The sequence below is a fragment of the Lissotriton helveticus genome, chromosome 4_1 (assembly GCF_964261635.1).
Source record: "Lissotriton helveticus chromosome 4_1, aLisHel1.1, whole genome shotgun sequence".
Classification (NCBI taxonomy): Eukaryota; Metazoa; Chordata; class Amphibia; order Caudata; family Salamandridae; genus Lissotriton; species Lissotriton helveticus.
This window is the reverse complement of record NC_136063.1, coordinates 1,625,634,159-1,625,648,934: the sequence shown is the minus strand read 5'-3', so window position 1 is coordinate 1,625,648,934 and position 14,776 is coordinate 1,625,634,159. Positions and strand designations below refer to the sequence as shown.

General features: G+C 43.4%; 1 protein-coding gene across 7 annotated transcripts in view; it reads left to right on the top strand.

Moving 5' to 3' along the window:
* The window catches only part of ITPRID1 (ITPR interacting domain containing 1), a 462,385-nt gene that overhangs the window by 222,238 nt on the left and 225,371 nt on the right, over positions 1–14,776 (top strand). For all 7 annotated transcript variants that reach the window (XM_078688261.1, XM_078688266.1, XM_078688262.1 and 4 more), the window contains one exon: positions 7,377–7,428. In XM_078688261.1, the coding sequence (XP_078544387.1) occupies positions 7,377–7,428 (52 nt within the window). The remainder of the gene's footprint in view (positions 1–7,376; positions 7,429–14,776) is intronic.

Genomic DNA, 14,776 nt, shown 5'->3' with positions numbered 1-14,776 from the left:
GACTCTCTGGGTTCTTCCGGCAAGGAACGAGATGATCCACTCCTGTGCCTTCTCTTGGATTCCGATGTTGTTGAGGCGCTGTACTAGGGTGCGGTGGAAGACAGTGTCGAAAGCTGCAGAGAGGTCCAGGAGGATGAGGGCCGCTGTTTCCTCGTTGTCGAGCAGGGATCTGATGTCGTCAGTGGCTGCGATGAGGGCGGTCTCGGTGCTGTGGTTGGCTCGGAAACCGGACTGCGAGGGGTCGAGGGATCCGTTCATCTCAAGGAAGGCGGCAAGCTGTCTGTTGACGGTCTTCTGGATGACTTTGGCAGGAAAAGGGAGGAGCGAGATGGGGCGGTAGTTCTTGAGGTCGGTGGGGTCCGCTGTTGGTTTCTTCAGGAGGGCGCTGAGCTCGGCGTGCTTCCAGATCTCCGGGAAGGTGGAGGTTTTGAAGGAGGTGTTGATGATATCCCGGAGTTGGGGTGCGATGATGGAGTCGGCCTTGTTGAAGACGTGGTGGGGCAGGGGTCGGTTGGTGAACCGGAGTGGATGGTGTTCATCGTACGGGTGGTGTCTTCGGTGCTGACCGGGGTCCAGGCGCAGATTGTGGTGGTGGGGGGCGTTGGTTCGGTGGTTGGGTGCGTGGTTTGTGCGCCAAAGCTGTTGTGTATATCGGCGATCTTGCGGAGGAAGAACGAGGCGAGTGAGTCGCAGAGGTCTTGCGAGGGAGTGATGTCGTTGTTTCCGGCGCTGGGGTTGGAGAACTCTTTGACGATGCTGAAGAGTTCCTTGCTGTTGTGGGCGTTGTTGTCCAGCCGTTCTTTGAATGCTGTCTTCTTGGTGGTGCGGATCAGCTGGTGGTGTTTGCGGGTGGCGTACTTGAGGGCCGTCATGTTGTCTGTGGTCTGGTCGTGGCGCCAGGCTTTCTCGAGGGTGCGGCAGTTCTTCTTGGAGATTTTGAGTTCGTCGGTGAACCAGGGGGCTTTCTTGCTGCCGGGTCTGCTGGGAGGGTTCTTCAGTGGTGCCATGTCATCTGCGCAGTTGGTGAGCCACTGTGTGAGGTTGTTGGCTGCTTCGTTGGGGTCCGTTGTGCTGGCGGGAGGGTTCTGCCGGAGGGAGGTGGCGAGCTGCTCGGCGGTGATCTTGCTCCAGCTCCTGCGAGGAATCTGTTGCGGGTGGTGGTGGGTCGTGGTTCTTCTGAAGCTGAAGTGGATGCAGCTGTGGTCAGTCCAATGGAGTCCGGTGGAGTGGCTGAAGGAGATGTGTTTGCTAGAGGAGAAGACGGGGTCAAGCGTGTGGCCGGCGTAGTGGGTGGGGGTGTTCACCAGTTGCTTGAGTCCGAGGTTAGCGAGGTTGTCCAGCAGGGTGGTGGTGTTGCTGTCCTTGTTGTTCTCCAGGTGGAAGTTGAGGTCCCCTAGGAGGATGTAGTCAGCGGAGTGGAGGGCATGCGGGCTGATGAAGTCGGCGATGTCTTCGCTGAATTGGGTGCGTGGTCCCGGGGGTCTGTAGATGAGGGTGCCTCTGAGGGTGGTCTTGGGGTCGGTGTGTATCTGGAAGTGGAGGTGTTCGGCGGCGGTGAAGGTGTCGTCGGAGTTGGTCGTGATGCGGATGGTGTTCTTGTGTACGATGGCAATGCCTCCTCCAGTCTGGTTGACGCGGTCCTTTCAGGTGATCATGTACCCGTCCGGGATGGCTATGGCGATGTCAGGCGCTGAGGAGGCGTTCATCCAGGTTTCTGTGAGGAAGGCGACGTCTGGTGATGTTGTGCCGAGCAGGTTCCAGAGTTCGACGGCGTGTCTGTGGACGGAGCGGGTGTTGAGCAGTATGCACTTGAGGTGGTTGCTGCTGGTGCTCAGCTTGTCGGGTGTGGTGCAGGTCTGGAGGCAGGTGAATTTGCAGGCTTGGCAGGTGAAGGGTCCGTGGGTGCGTTTCGGGGTGGCTCGGTAGCAGGCGGGGGTTTGGTCGGCGTTGAGTGCGTTGAGGGTGGTGGCGTCGTAGGTCCGTCGTGTGGACTGGCGTCGACGGGGGCCAAGGGTCCTGGCGCTGGGCGCGGTCCAGGCGCGGATGGGCGCAGACGGGCTTGCCTTTGGCGCGCCTTCGTGAGGAGAGCGACCTGCCTGGTGAGGAGAGCGACCTGCCTGGTGCCTGGTGACAAGATGATACAGTATAGCTCTTGCAATTGGGATTGTTCAAATGGTATATTTTAACGTGGATAGTGCTTGTCACGAGCAATGCCGGGAAATACATTTGTGTATCTTGCTAAATAATTCTTATTTATCAAGCTGGGAAAGATAACACGGAAAGAGAGAGTTTACTTTTTCATGATCAGTTACGTCAAATAAACACTTTTAATCAAAACTTAGGCAAAAGAAGTTTCTTTATTGTGTATCTTAACACCAAAATGTTGGAAACCTCTGTCATAATAGCATGGATTAAGTATTTGTGAGAACAATTAATGACATTTTGAAATGAAGACAAAAAGGCTATTGCTAGTAAACCAGTCACTGAGCGGTGGAAAAACATCCACCACTATATACTTTTCCTCAAATTTAAGGCCTTCTCACAAATCCTCAAAGATCATATTTGTACAGTTGAACACTCTTATAAAAACCAAGCAACTCCCTATTGAAACACCTGCCTCCAATAGGGGAAATTGGTGTTTAGGTGGCACCCTGCACAAGAGCATCTTGGTAGTGTCCATATTTACATTGAATAAGTAAGTATAACATTTATCTTTCTTATGGAAACTCAGTTCAACCCTGCAACCAATCCCAATGTATACTTTCTATGCCACAGGGCTTCCTTGTCAATTCTAAGCCAAACACACTTAGAGCACCTTACTCCTTGTGGAAATACATATTTTGAAAAAATACAGTTTGGATGGTGCTAGTTAGCCTCCTACAGAATGGTTGATTTGTCAGGACAATAAGGGCACATGATTTGGCAGAGCTACAAGCATGGATTTCACAGAAAACATCCAGAAATCCTACTTCCAAGACCCAGGAAAGGATTAGCACCACTTGGAAGGCAGGACTCCCAGTTGGCATGGTCCAGAAGCTACAACAGGGTTTAATTAAGTATTTTATGTACCTGAGACTTCAGAACATGGAGCAGGCCAGCTTTTGAAGTGAGGGAGAGACCTTTGAAGTTCACAAGGTCCTGCCCTGGCTCCAGACTCACTACAAGGGGGTGTGCAGCTCTCTGAGTGTGTACAGGCACATCCCTACTCAGTAGAAAGTGTCAGCTCTTCCCTTCCCTCCTGCCCAGGATGGCCCATCAGCCTGGCAATGTCCCATCAGGATGTGATTGGCTCAACAGTCACACCTAAGCTCTTTGTGTTTGGCTCTCCAGGGGAAATGCACAAAGCCCTATTTTAACCCACCCCAGATGTGTATTCGGAGATAGGCAGAGGCACAAAATTATTAAAGTAAGGCAATGCCAACTTTCTGAAAGTAAGTATAAAGAAAATGACCAGATATGTTATTCAACAATTATTTAGCAATACCTAGACAATAGAAGTATGAATGATTTTAATTCACATTAATTTTCAATTTCAGAACATTATACATGAAAACATTTCATCATGTCCTCCACAGAGACACAAATTACAATATAAAAGATTTACCAACAAAGTGCCTGTGAATAATAATGCAAAATAATTGATAAATACATATACAAACCATAAACACCATACAAAATATCAATTGCCCCCAAGAATCATTAGAGGGCACAAGTCCTTATATAACATATGAAGTAACAGGCGGACAAAATCATTCATACTTAGAATCTATTGTCTAGGTATTGCGAAATAATTGTTGAATAACCTATCTGGTCATTTTCTTGTTACTTACATATAGAGGTCCAGGCCAGATAGTGACAGGACCCATGCCTATTTATGGTTCATTCAACTTTCTAAAAGTGGCATTTTCAGTCCTACAATGTAAAATCCAACTTTACTATAGTTGTGATTTTAAATAGACACCAAACTCAAAATATCTATCATTTTTCAATTGGAAATTACACTTATAAAATATAATAAGGTAATCCGACTGTTAACCTAAGGGAGAGGTAGGACTTTCAGTAGTGAAAAATGAATGTCAATGTTTTTCCCTACCTGGACATGTAAAACTTGGAAGTGCATGTCCAACCTTTTAAATATATAGCACCCTGCCCTTGGGGCTGTACAGGTCCTAACTACGGGACACTATATATGTATTAAAAAGGAAGGTTTGGTCCTGGCAAGAGGATTAACTTGCCAGGTTGTAAGTTTAAACTGCACCTGCATGCTCTGAAGTGGCAGGCCTAAGACGTGTTTAAAGGGCTAGTTGAGTGGGTGGCACAGTCAGTACTGCAGGCCCACTAGTAGCATTCATTTAAAGGCTCTGGGCAGATGTACTTATCTCAGGACTTAGAAGTAAATTGAAAATGCCAACTGTGGATATGCCAATGTTACCATCCATGTTTTTAGGAAAAGAGCGCATGCACTTTAGCACCAGTTAGCAGTGGTAAAGTGGCCAGGAGAGGCCAGCAAGAATGAAGTTAGCAAAACAGGTGGTCAAAAGAGAAAAAAGTCAGGGAAAACCACACTAAGGATACCAAGTCTAACAGTGTTTAGCATTTCTCTAAAATGTCATTAATCTAATACTAAAACTCATAACTACTTTTCATACATTGGCAATTGTTTTCGTTTAATCAACATTACCCTTAGAGCTAGTATGCAGAAGCCAAAGTGCCTTGGACGTTTACATAAAATGCTCTCTAACTAAAAAAGAATGCCTTAAGTCCTTCATTGTCAATAAATCATCTCCCTGCAGCACAAGCTGAAACATCTGTAATTGGACTCCTGAAGTTCATAACTTTAAGTCCATTGAAGAGACGTCTGAGCTGATAACATGATCACAAATCACATCTCAACTCTAGCAAAATAAATTCTCCTTCCCCCATGTCTCACCTTTTTAAATATTAGTTGAGCCTCAAGCATCAATTAATGGAGAAAAAATGTCCAGTAGCCCCAGAATCAGTTCAGGGGCATGGCATCTCAATTAAAGTATATATATTATTTGGTAAAGTGCATTTTAATATAGCGCATCAAAGTGGCATGCAATACACCCTTTAGTAGTTAATTTCCCCTTTGCTTTCTTATTTATTGACCAGATACATGTTCATAATAAATGCCGCTATTAATAATATAGTAGCTAGATTTCCCACAATTTCTTCACATAGTTTTGGCCCATGTAATATATAATATTTCCTTATTGTTAGACCTGTCATCCTCAAGGTGGTCTTTCCCCCAACATGTTGCCTATTGCCACCCATTTTTGTTGATTATTTTTGGTGACCTTAGGACTTTGAGCCCTTTACCACTGCTGACCAGTGCTAATGTGCATGTGCTTCTCCCCTAAAACAGCATGACATTTGTGTATCTCTGATTGGCATATTTGTTGTACTGGTATGTCCCTTGTAAACTGATATACCACATACCCAGAGCCTGTACATCAAACACTACTAGTTGCAGCACTCATTGTGCCACCCACACAAGCACTTTTTCAAACCTTTTAAAGGCTTGCACTGCAGTGCCTGTATGTGCAGTATACTGCTACTTCGACTTGGCATTTAAAACTAGTTGCCAAGCCTTAAACTCTTCTTTTATTACATATAAGTCCCCCCCCCCAAAGATAGGCCCAAAGCAACCCTAAGGGCAGGGTGCTTTTTAAGTAAAAGGTAAGACATGTACCTTTATGTGGTGCATGTCCTGGTAGTGACAAACAGTCTATTTAGTTTTTCACTAGTGTGAGGCCTACCACTCGCATATCCAGCATTCCGAATTCCTTAATACACTTTTATACTGTAATTCCTGATCAGAGAGGAGCAGCGTTTTCTTGTTTCATATGTTTGGAGTTGTAAGAATAAATCATCCTTACCGATGAAGTTAGATTTAACATTGCTGGTTTAGAAATGCCACTTTTAGAAAGTGGACATTTCTCTGTACTTAGTGCTCTTTGTGCCTGACAGCCTATCTCCAAAACACATCTGCATTGGGTGACAGCTATACTTTATGTATTCCCTCTAGACAGCCACAAACAAAGGAAGGTGAGGCTCATCTGCATTCTGAGCACTCATCTGCATTCTGATGGGTCTTCCGGGGCACTGAGGAATGGGAGGGGCTGATATTTACACTTCAATAGGTTGTGTCCTATCCACTCACAAGGGAGTGATTACCCCCCACAGATAGAGTGGCTGACAGGGCTGGGTTGAAAGAGAACCTCGTGCAATTCAGAAAGTGCCTTTAAAGTCAACCCCTACATCAAAAGCACTTCTGTGTCTAAGTACTGGGTCTTGACTGCTGTGCTGCTTTAAGGACTCACCTGGACTGCTTTTCTGGAAGGACTGATTTTTGGCTTGTTGCCCTACAGCCTGCTACTCCCTGACTCTGCTGAAGTAGAGATGGACTCTGCCTTCCCTTCAAGTGATCTCCAAGGGCTTGTTGGCTTGCCTCCTGTTTTCTGAAGTCTCAGGGATACAAAAGACTTCCTGCAATTCTGCTGGTGCTGCTGGACTCTGCCTTCAGTGAATCCTACCCTTGCCTGAGGTGCCCCTTCCAAGTTTTGGGCCTCAGAATAGGTTCTGTAGCTGCTTTTCTTCAACTCTGATGAATCAGCACCACAACTCCGATCGGAATCAACAACAATGGTTCTACAGCCTGTGTGGCCCAAGGACGATGCATTTCCTTCACTTCAGAGAAGCTCGATAATGATACAGCGGCCCGACTGCGTGGAAAAGATCGACGCATTGAGCCCTCAGCATTGATGCATTGCTCCAAGGTACATTTTCAGCAGGCCCTGCGTGAATCCCATAGCCGGCCTGCCCTCCATCGCAGTCAGCTTGAACTTTGAATTTGCATTGGCCCCTTGTGACCACAAGTAACCTTTTGACTGCTTGTGACTTCTAATCAATATCTTGCATTTACTTGTACTAACAGCATTTTTGTTGTATTGGTCTTGTTTTACTCAGATAAATATTCTCAATTTTTCTAACACGGTATGGAGTCTTTTTGTTGTGTATTCATTGGGTTACTGTGTGTGTGTAAGTGTGTATGTGTGTGTGTGTTGTACAAACACTTTACATATTGCCTCTTTAGTTAAGCTTGACTGCTCTGTACCAAGCTAACTCAGGGTGAGCACAGGTTATCTTTTAGTGTGTATCTAGCCTACCCTGACTAGAGTAGTGGTTCCTACCTGACCTGGGTGCATAACTCAACCAACCAAGAATCCAATTTCTAACACCTATACACTACACTATTCATTTTGTGTATTTTGTCCTTTCAAAACTTCTGCTAAACTAAACTTATACCTTCACTATTCCACATAATTAAAAAACGTATGTTTAATTTTTTTCAGCTCCTTTGTATGAAGGTGAAATGCAGCGGCTAACTGTAACTGACTACATGAGGTTGGTCCCAATTATTATTCATTTAATAAGTAGCATGATTTATGAAAATGTGTGATTTTAACTACGAATTTAAAATCCTTCCCAAATACTCAGTGGTCACGAAAATATACCTAGGAAAACAATCCTATTGTGGCAGAATGCAGTAGTGATGATCCAAGGAGGAGGATGGGGTAAATAAATGACATGGTGTGGTGTAGTGTCATTCAAAGCTAAAAGTTCTCCAGGGACTTGAAAACTTAAAGAAGAATATGTCAATGGTATAAGATAACGTGTATTATGGTCTCTTGGTGCTTATAATATTATATTATGGGTATGGGTAATATATCATTTTATTAAGTTGGGAATGGTGAAAGGTTGTGTGGTTGTGGAGACTCACCGAGATTCAAACCTGTGCCCTTGAGGTAAAGCTCGAATTCCTGGAGAAGATGCTATCAGTTATGCAATAATCCTAAATGATAGAGTAACTTAGAGATGTGATTTCCTCATTATTAGCAAGGTGATAATAAACCCTGTATGATAGTCTACAGCTTGCTAATAGGAACAGAGATTAGATTAGGGTACAGAGACTGGTTATCCTAATTTCTGTGGTGGGAGTACCTCTCTATGGAAGACCTCCTAAAATATCTAGAAATCATTTTGTACATGACCTATGAGAGCATCATTCCACTAGTGAGACCTCAACCCAAAAATGGAAGGTTGGTGATCTTACTAAATGGCCCTAATGTAAGGTCATGGGTAAGAGTGAGTGGAACCCTTGGAGCTATACTCCACCAAATTCCTCGTTACAGAAAAACTGTGCGAGATTCTGTACAAAATTCTGACGATGGGCAAAAATATGCTACTCGCGCTACACTTTTAGCACTGGTAGCGTGAGCAGCACTGAAGATCAGCACTAACAGCACCATGTGTTGTGCAAGAACGTACAGCCATTCGAGGTGATTTTACTGCCTCTTGAGTATAAAATATATTTGCGCGACAGCAAATCTACTCACAGGGCAGGCCTCTGAATGCGACCGATCGTGAACATCGGCGACCCCCCGCACTATGAAATCACACTAGGGGATACCAAATCTCGCTTGCCAGCTCACATATTCTGGAGCCTCACTGGGAGAAATCCCATCACACGGAGTGGCCAAAATGCTGCCAATTCCGCTGGTAGAACAAAACATTCCCCGTCCACCCCTAGTTATGGGTGGGTTGTGTGTGATCTCCTTGTGTTTTATGAGCCATGCTAATTATTTTCAGGGGGCCTTGTTTAACAACTGGATACTGGAACGGATTTGATAGTCAGGAGAATCTGGAGAGCGAACAGATGTTGAAGAGGTGTGGAAGATGCCTCTTAAAGCATGTACGAGAATTCAGTTCAGCCAAAGGTATAGGATGTGGACACAGGGTGAGAACTGCATGCACACAAATGCGATACTGAAGTCAAAAGACCAGTCGAATGTGCTGTTGAAGTGTGATATAAGAAGACTAGTGATGATTACAGACTGTAAATAGGCAGCAACTAGGTGCACTGGTCGAACATATACTTGTAATTGCATTTTACCCCATGCTTTACTGTTTAACAGTATATATTTTCTACCACTTGTTACCCCTCAGTGTTAACACTGTTAAACTGTCCTATGTCCAGTAACTTGTTCTTATGTAAAGCATGATCAAAAGAAAAGCCCTTGCCTTTGTATTGTTCACAAGAGATTGAAGAAATAAAATAACTAATTAGTCCTTTGACAGAAACAAATTATAAAGCTGAGCTAGGCCAGCCTAATCTAACGTAGGTGATTGGGAGGTGTGGCAAAAAAATCTACCAGTCTCAAGACAATGAAAAGAGTGGAAGTGGGTAGTAGGTTTTAGTAAAAATGATTTGGGACTAGAATTAATACTTGTATTAATGCCACTAGTGGAAGAGAACTCCAGGCAACAATGGTATAGAAGTTGTATGGAGGCCCCAAAGGGAGATATGTTAATATTTCCATGACACCACCATGTGTGAATATGAATAAGGCGGCTGCTGTTTGTCAGACGTAATGAACAGAAGCACTCGTGTAATATTTTAGTCAGCCATTGGTTACGTTTGTGTAAACTACAATTCCACTGTAAGGTTTTTCAAAAACAATGTTTCCTCCTGCTTTGTATCACTTGTACCATCTCCCTCAATCCCATCCTTCTTTCTCTGAGGCCCACCCACGCCGTGCAATGTTCCCTCTATTTACTTCCCTCTAGTGTTCTTTGCCAGCACAGACCATTGTCGCCTTAGAGACACCCCCTGTATGATTATAACCTGTGAAAAGAAACAGTAAAATAAATTAAGCATTAAAGTAAAAAAAATTTTTTTGCTGCCCTCAGAAACTTTTATCAAGAAAGAGAATAAAACTCTTCATTGAACATTTTCTCTTCTTTTTCTAACTCCGCCGTTGCTTCTGATCGCTGTCCCCTCAATCTTTCCTCTTGTTTATGTTGGTTCTCTGTTCCACTTATGTGACTCCTACTTACATTTTATGTTATGGTCAGGGCCACTAGAATTATGCGGCAAGGGGGCACCTAATTATGCAGCAGGGTTGACTAAATTATGCGGCAATGAAAGGCAAATTATGCTGCAAAATGCAGCACATTTTAATAGTATGACCTATAATAATGTTTACATAAAGTAATACTCTCTGGGCAAACATTTCACCTTATTAGTACCAATGTAATAGTCAAATACAGAAATAAGCAACAGCTAACCTTTGCAAAGGGTCAAAACACATATTGCTATGGTTTTTAGTAACTTTTGATGTTAGAGCTGTAAACAATTTTTTGTTAAGATCTACAGATTATGCACCATATAATGGATATTGTGGCAAATGCAGCAAATACTTAAATAAGCAAAAAGAGCCGCGGCCGCAAAATCAAATAATTCCAGTGGTCCTGGTTATGTTTACGCCGTTTTATCTGTGGATCTGATTTACAGAAGAAACAATTAACTTTAAATATGCAGGTTTACATTTGCAGTGTTCGTGAAATAACTCTTTTTTGAGGTGTACAAAAATCCCAAAGTCATCGTACCTATGTCTGATTAAAATTGCACATTCCTTGCTGTATGCATAACGCAAACCCAAGTGGAATTGCCGTCAGTTTATGTTTAGGCTGACAGGTGTTTGTGGTGTGCCCAGAACATTACATGTTTTTCTATTTGTTGTAATCATGAGCACACCTCTAGGGGTGGGTGAAATTTGTGTAATTTGCTTTTGCATAGTTACAAGTAATTCTGCAAAAAAAAAAAGAAAATTGCTTAAAATGCAAAACTGGCAACTAACACTATATTTTAGCACAAAATGCATCATCGTGCCTGGTTTGGATGCGAGCATGTATTTCGCACTCCACAAACAAATATTGGACGACCAACAGCGGATGTTATTCCTATGCTCCCGTGCTGACATTTTGTCATGTAACTACCCCACATTGCATAATGGCATAATTTAGGGTATTTTACATAAGAAGTTTAAGGCAGCATTCCTCAGATTACACGATATTATTTATGCCTGTGTAACAGAAATGTACTCGAACACTGCCCACTTCCCAAAGAGAGCTGTAAAGGTTTCAAAGTCTATTAAAGTGTTGGACTTGGAAAGCATAAATGTGAAGCTGTGGTTTGTGTGTATTGATCACAAGTCAGCCTTGTACCATGCGCAAGTGTCAGGAACGTAGTCAGAATCTACCCCATCAGAAGCTCGTGGTGACTGGCGGCATTTAGCAGGAATAATGACTGTTTACCACATACATTCCTGCTCATAACTAGACAATTTCTGAGAGGATTTTTAGATTCACTACTGAAATGACATTTTGCACCAGGGACAAAAAAAATCCATGTTGCTGTGTCGCTAATAAGTTTATAGCTTTTAGAATTATCTGGTGTCTCGTGCCCCAAGAGGTCTGCCTACTGTTGCTTTTCAGCTGCCCCTGTTGGCTCTGACGAGCGTGGACGCAGAAAAAATGTGGAATAAACTTGATAGCTGTAAAAATGTGAAAAAAGTAAAAATTCATGTTTTTCATTAGTGGGAATTCATAAAGATCATTCAGTGATATGATGAAGTCAGAGACGAAAGCCTAATTTAGAATATAGTGGTAATTCCTAGATTTAGGAAATTTGGAATCGCACCTGTAATTTCTGCACTGCCTGTTTAAATGACTGTGGTAGTAACCTGTATGCAGTGAAGCCCTAAATTCTATATTACCTGAAAGTATAATTCCCTTGGGGCCATTCCTCCAGGTTCAAAGCTGTACATGAACACCTTAATCTGGCACAGACACCAGGTTTCAAGTACTTGCCAACTTCAGTTCAACCAAGTGGGAGTGATGAATCACCAATCTGTGCATGCCGCCGACAGAAACTTACACTACCATAGCTACATGTTTGTCTTGAAAACACAATGAGGTGCTTTTCATCAGTATTGTGCCCGAACATGCCCTCAGACAAAATTGGCACCTTTTCACTCAAACAGGGTACTGACAATATTATCTTTTGACATGCCTCACTTCTTGTAGGTTGTTTTAGTGGATTGCTACTATTAGTGCTGCCAACATTTGTGAAAACTGGTACATAGCATACATTCTGATTTTTTTTTTCTATACTACAACCAGATCTGGGTATTAATCCCCGAACTACTGCTATTCTTTAAATAAAGGCTTGAGTATGTTGAACAGATGATAGTTTAGGTAACTTCTAAATCACGTTGGGACTGTCTATTGCTTTGTGTTTATGCAGCTAGGAGCATCATGGGACAAAAAGGAAAAGGGAGGTAATCACCAGCGATGGTACACCTCTATTTTTCAGCCAAGGTCTTTGTAGAAATGATTGACTCAGAGTCACACTTTTTTGGGAAGCTGGCGTGCTCCTGAATGTTGCTGGTATGTTTTTGCATGACATCAGTCTGTACACCAAAGTTCATGGTTCAGTGGTCCATCTGCAATTTTACGTCACACTCTTGAGGTCAATAATATCTCCCTGTTCATGTATTGACAACCAACATATTGTCAAGGTAAACAGATGTGGATTTGAGAACAGTACATCTGTTCTTCTCTATGTGTGTAACCCTTGATGATAACTTGGTAGTCAATTGTGTGGAGTCAGTTTCTTTGCGGTTAGATATTAAAATTTCAGTATTGTGGTAGAACACCCTTTCTGTGGTAAATGCCTACCTGATTGTGCACCAGCGCTAGGGAGAGGGGAAGAGAGTGCCATTTTCATGCAGCGCAGCATTATTGGCTGCTGTGCCGCGTGATAATTTGGTAAACAGACCCCTATGTTCCAGCATGATTGTTGGGAAATCCGAGGCTCTCCCCCCACCCCCAATCTTAGCTCAAGATCAGCCATATTGCCTTTAAAAAAAGAATACAATTACATCTTGCCACTTGCCATGATTATTTGGACTTAATGATTAATCTTCAACTGTAATAGGACACCCAGGTTATGCTCAGACATGTGGCATAAGGCACTGATCTTTAAAGGAAAGATTAACATTTTAAACTTAACTGTGCTAAAACTGAGGACATTGTCTAGGATCCAAAGACCAATTAATGGTCTGCTGGTTTCTGACCTGTCTCGCTTTCCTCTGCCTAAGCAAGTCAATACAGTGAAAGAACTATGGGTTTTGCAGTATAGAGAGTTGTTTTTTCACTTCACACACCACTCTTAAATTTCAGTGATGTTAGGTGGGGGAAGGGGAGTGATTTTATTTGAAAACCAAAGAACTTTTAATACTTACCTGCTTTTAATGTTGATTTTGTAAAGGGGTAAAGAGCAAGGTCATGGTAGGAGGGCGATTCATTGGGACAAAAAGAGGTGCCATTTTGTGATTGCAGCGCTCTAGTGCTCTACGCATCTGGTCAAGCCTGCATATATAACAATAGGTGCCCTAGGCATCTGGTCAATCCTACATACATAACAATAGGTGCAGAACGGATAGGATATGAACAGCAGGCACACTGCTGGAATTCCAAAGGCAAGCCTGTATCCGCCTGTCTGCGTCCCTACAGTGGCCAGTGCAAGGGTCTGGTAAATTGCCGTTATTGCAAACTTCCACTCCATTTTCTAAATCTAGGTTTTGGGGGGAGGACGGTTAGGCCAGAGACCGTGAACAGTGTAAGGCGATCTAATCAATGTACGCCCTGTACCTAAACATGTGCTGGACGTTTATAACCTAATAGATGATAAGCAACTAGACATCCTTTTCTTGACTGAGACCTGGCTACATGAGGATTCTTGCCAAGACTAGCAGTTGGCCGTCCCTCTGAACTAAGCCTGTATACACTTAGATAGAGAGGGTAAGCGTTGTGCTGGGGTAGCCATAGTGCTAAAAAAAACACTGAAATGCTCCACATTCCAGGTCAAAGAATTGGTAGATGCTGAAGCCCTGGGCTTTTGCATTTACCTTCCGCCCATTGCTTCTTCGCGGGGGTCTTGCAATACCACCCCAGGTATGCAGGGGATTTTGCTAACTCCATCACCCAGGTGCCTGCAGATAAGATTATCAGGTATAGAACTTTTCAATCATGGGTCATTTCAACCATTCAGATGGACAACTCTTCTAATTGCTTAACGCAGATGCTTGTGACTTTCATCCTGTCTATGACCCTTATGGGACCTACTGCCACCATGCTGGTCATTTAATTAACACTATATTCTTCAACACTTTGAAATGTCTTGATAGCCCTAGGGAAGTCGCTTGGTCAGACCATTTCCTACTACCTTTCTTTTGACCCTTACGCGGAGGACATCCATCTTCTGCTGACTTATGATAACAATGCAGCAGAAGCCAAGGAAACATTTGCTGCTTGCATTGTAGCGTTGATAGGGTAGCTTAAGGTCAACTGCCTACATTGTAACCTTGATAAAACAGAGTTTTGTGGTTTGGTGCCAACCTCTTTACCTATGGTCAGGGACCTGACCGAGCAGTTGCAATCTACCTTCCCCTCCCACGGGGTGGCTAAGAACATAGGGGTGCACCTCAATACCATCTAGCTTTTAAATTTCAGATTTCAGTAGTGGTCAAAACCTCTTGCTGGATACTCAGATGCTAAGAACATTTCATAACTTCCTGCTCTAGGAGGCTCAGAAATCAATAGTCCAAGTGCTGATCCTCTCCAATTTGGACTTCGTCAATATCCTCTACCTGGGGATCCCGGACTATCTAATACCTTGGTTGCAAACTGTGCAGAACACGGCAATTCACATTCTGTTTAAACTTCACAAACATGCCTCAGTCTCCCACTACCGTAACCAATTGCATTGGCTACTGGTGAAAAAAAGGATCATTTATAAAGCTTTAACTTTTGCGCACCAAGTCTTCTACAAGCCTGGCCCTAAATA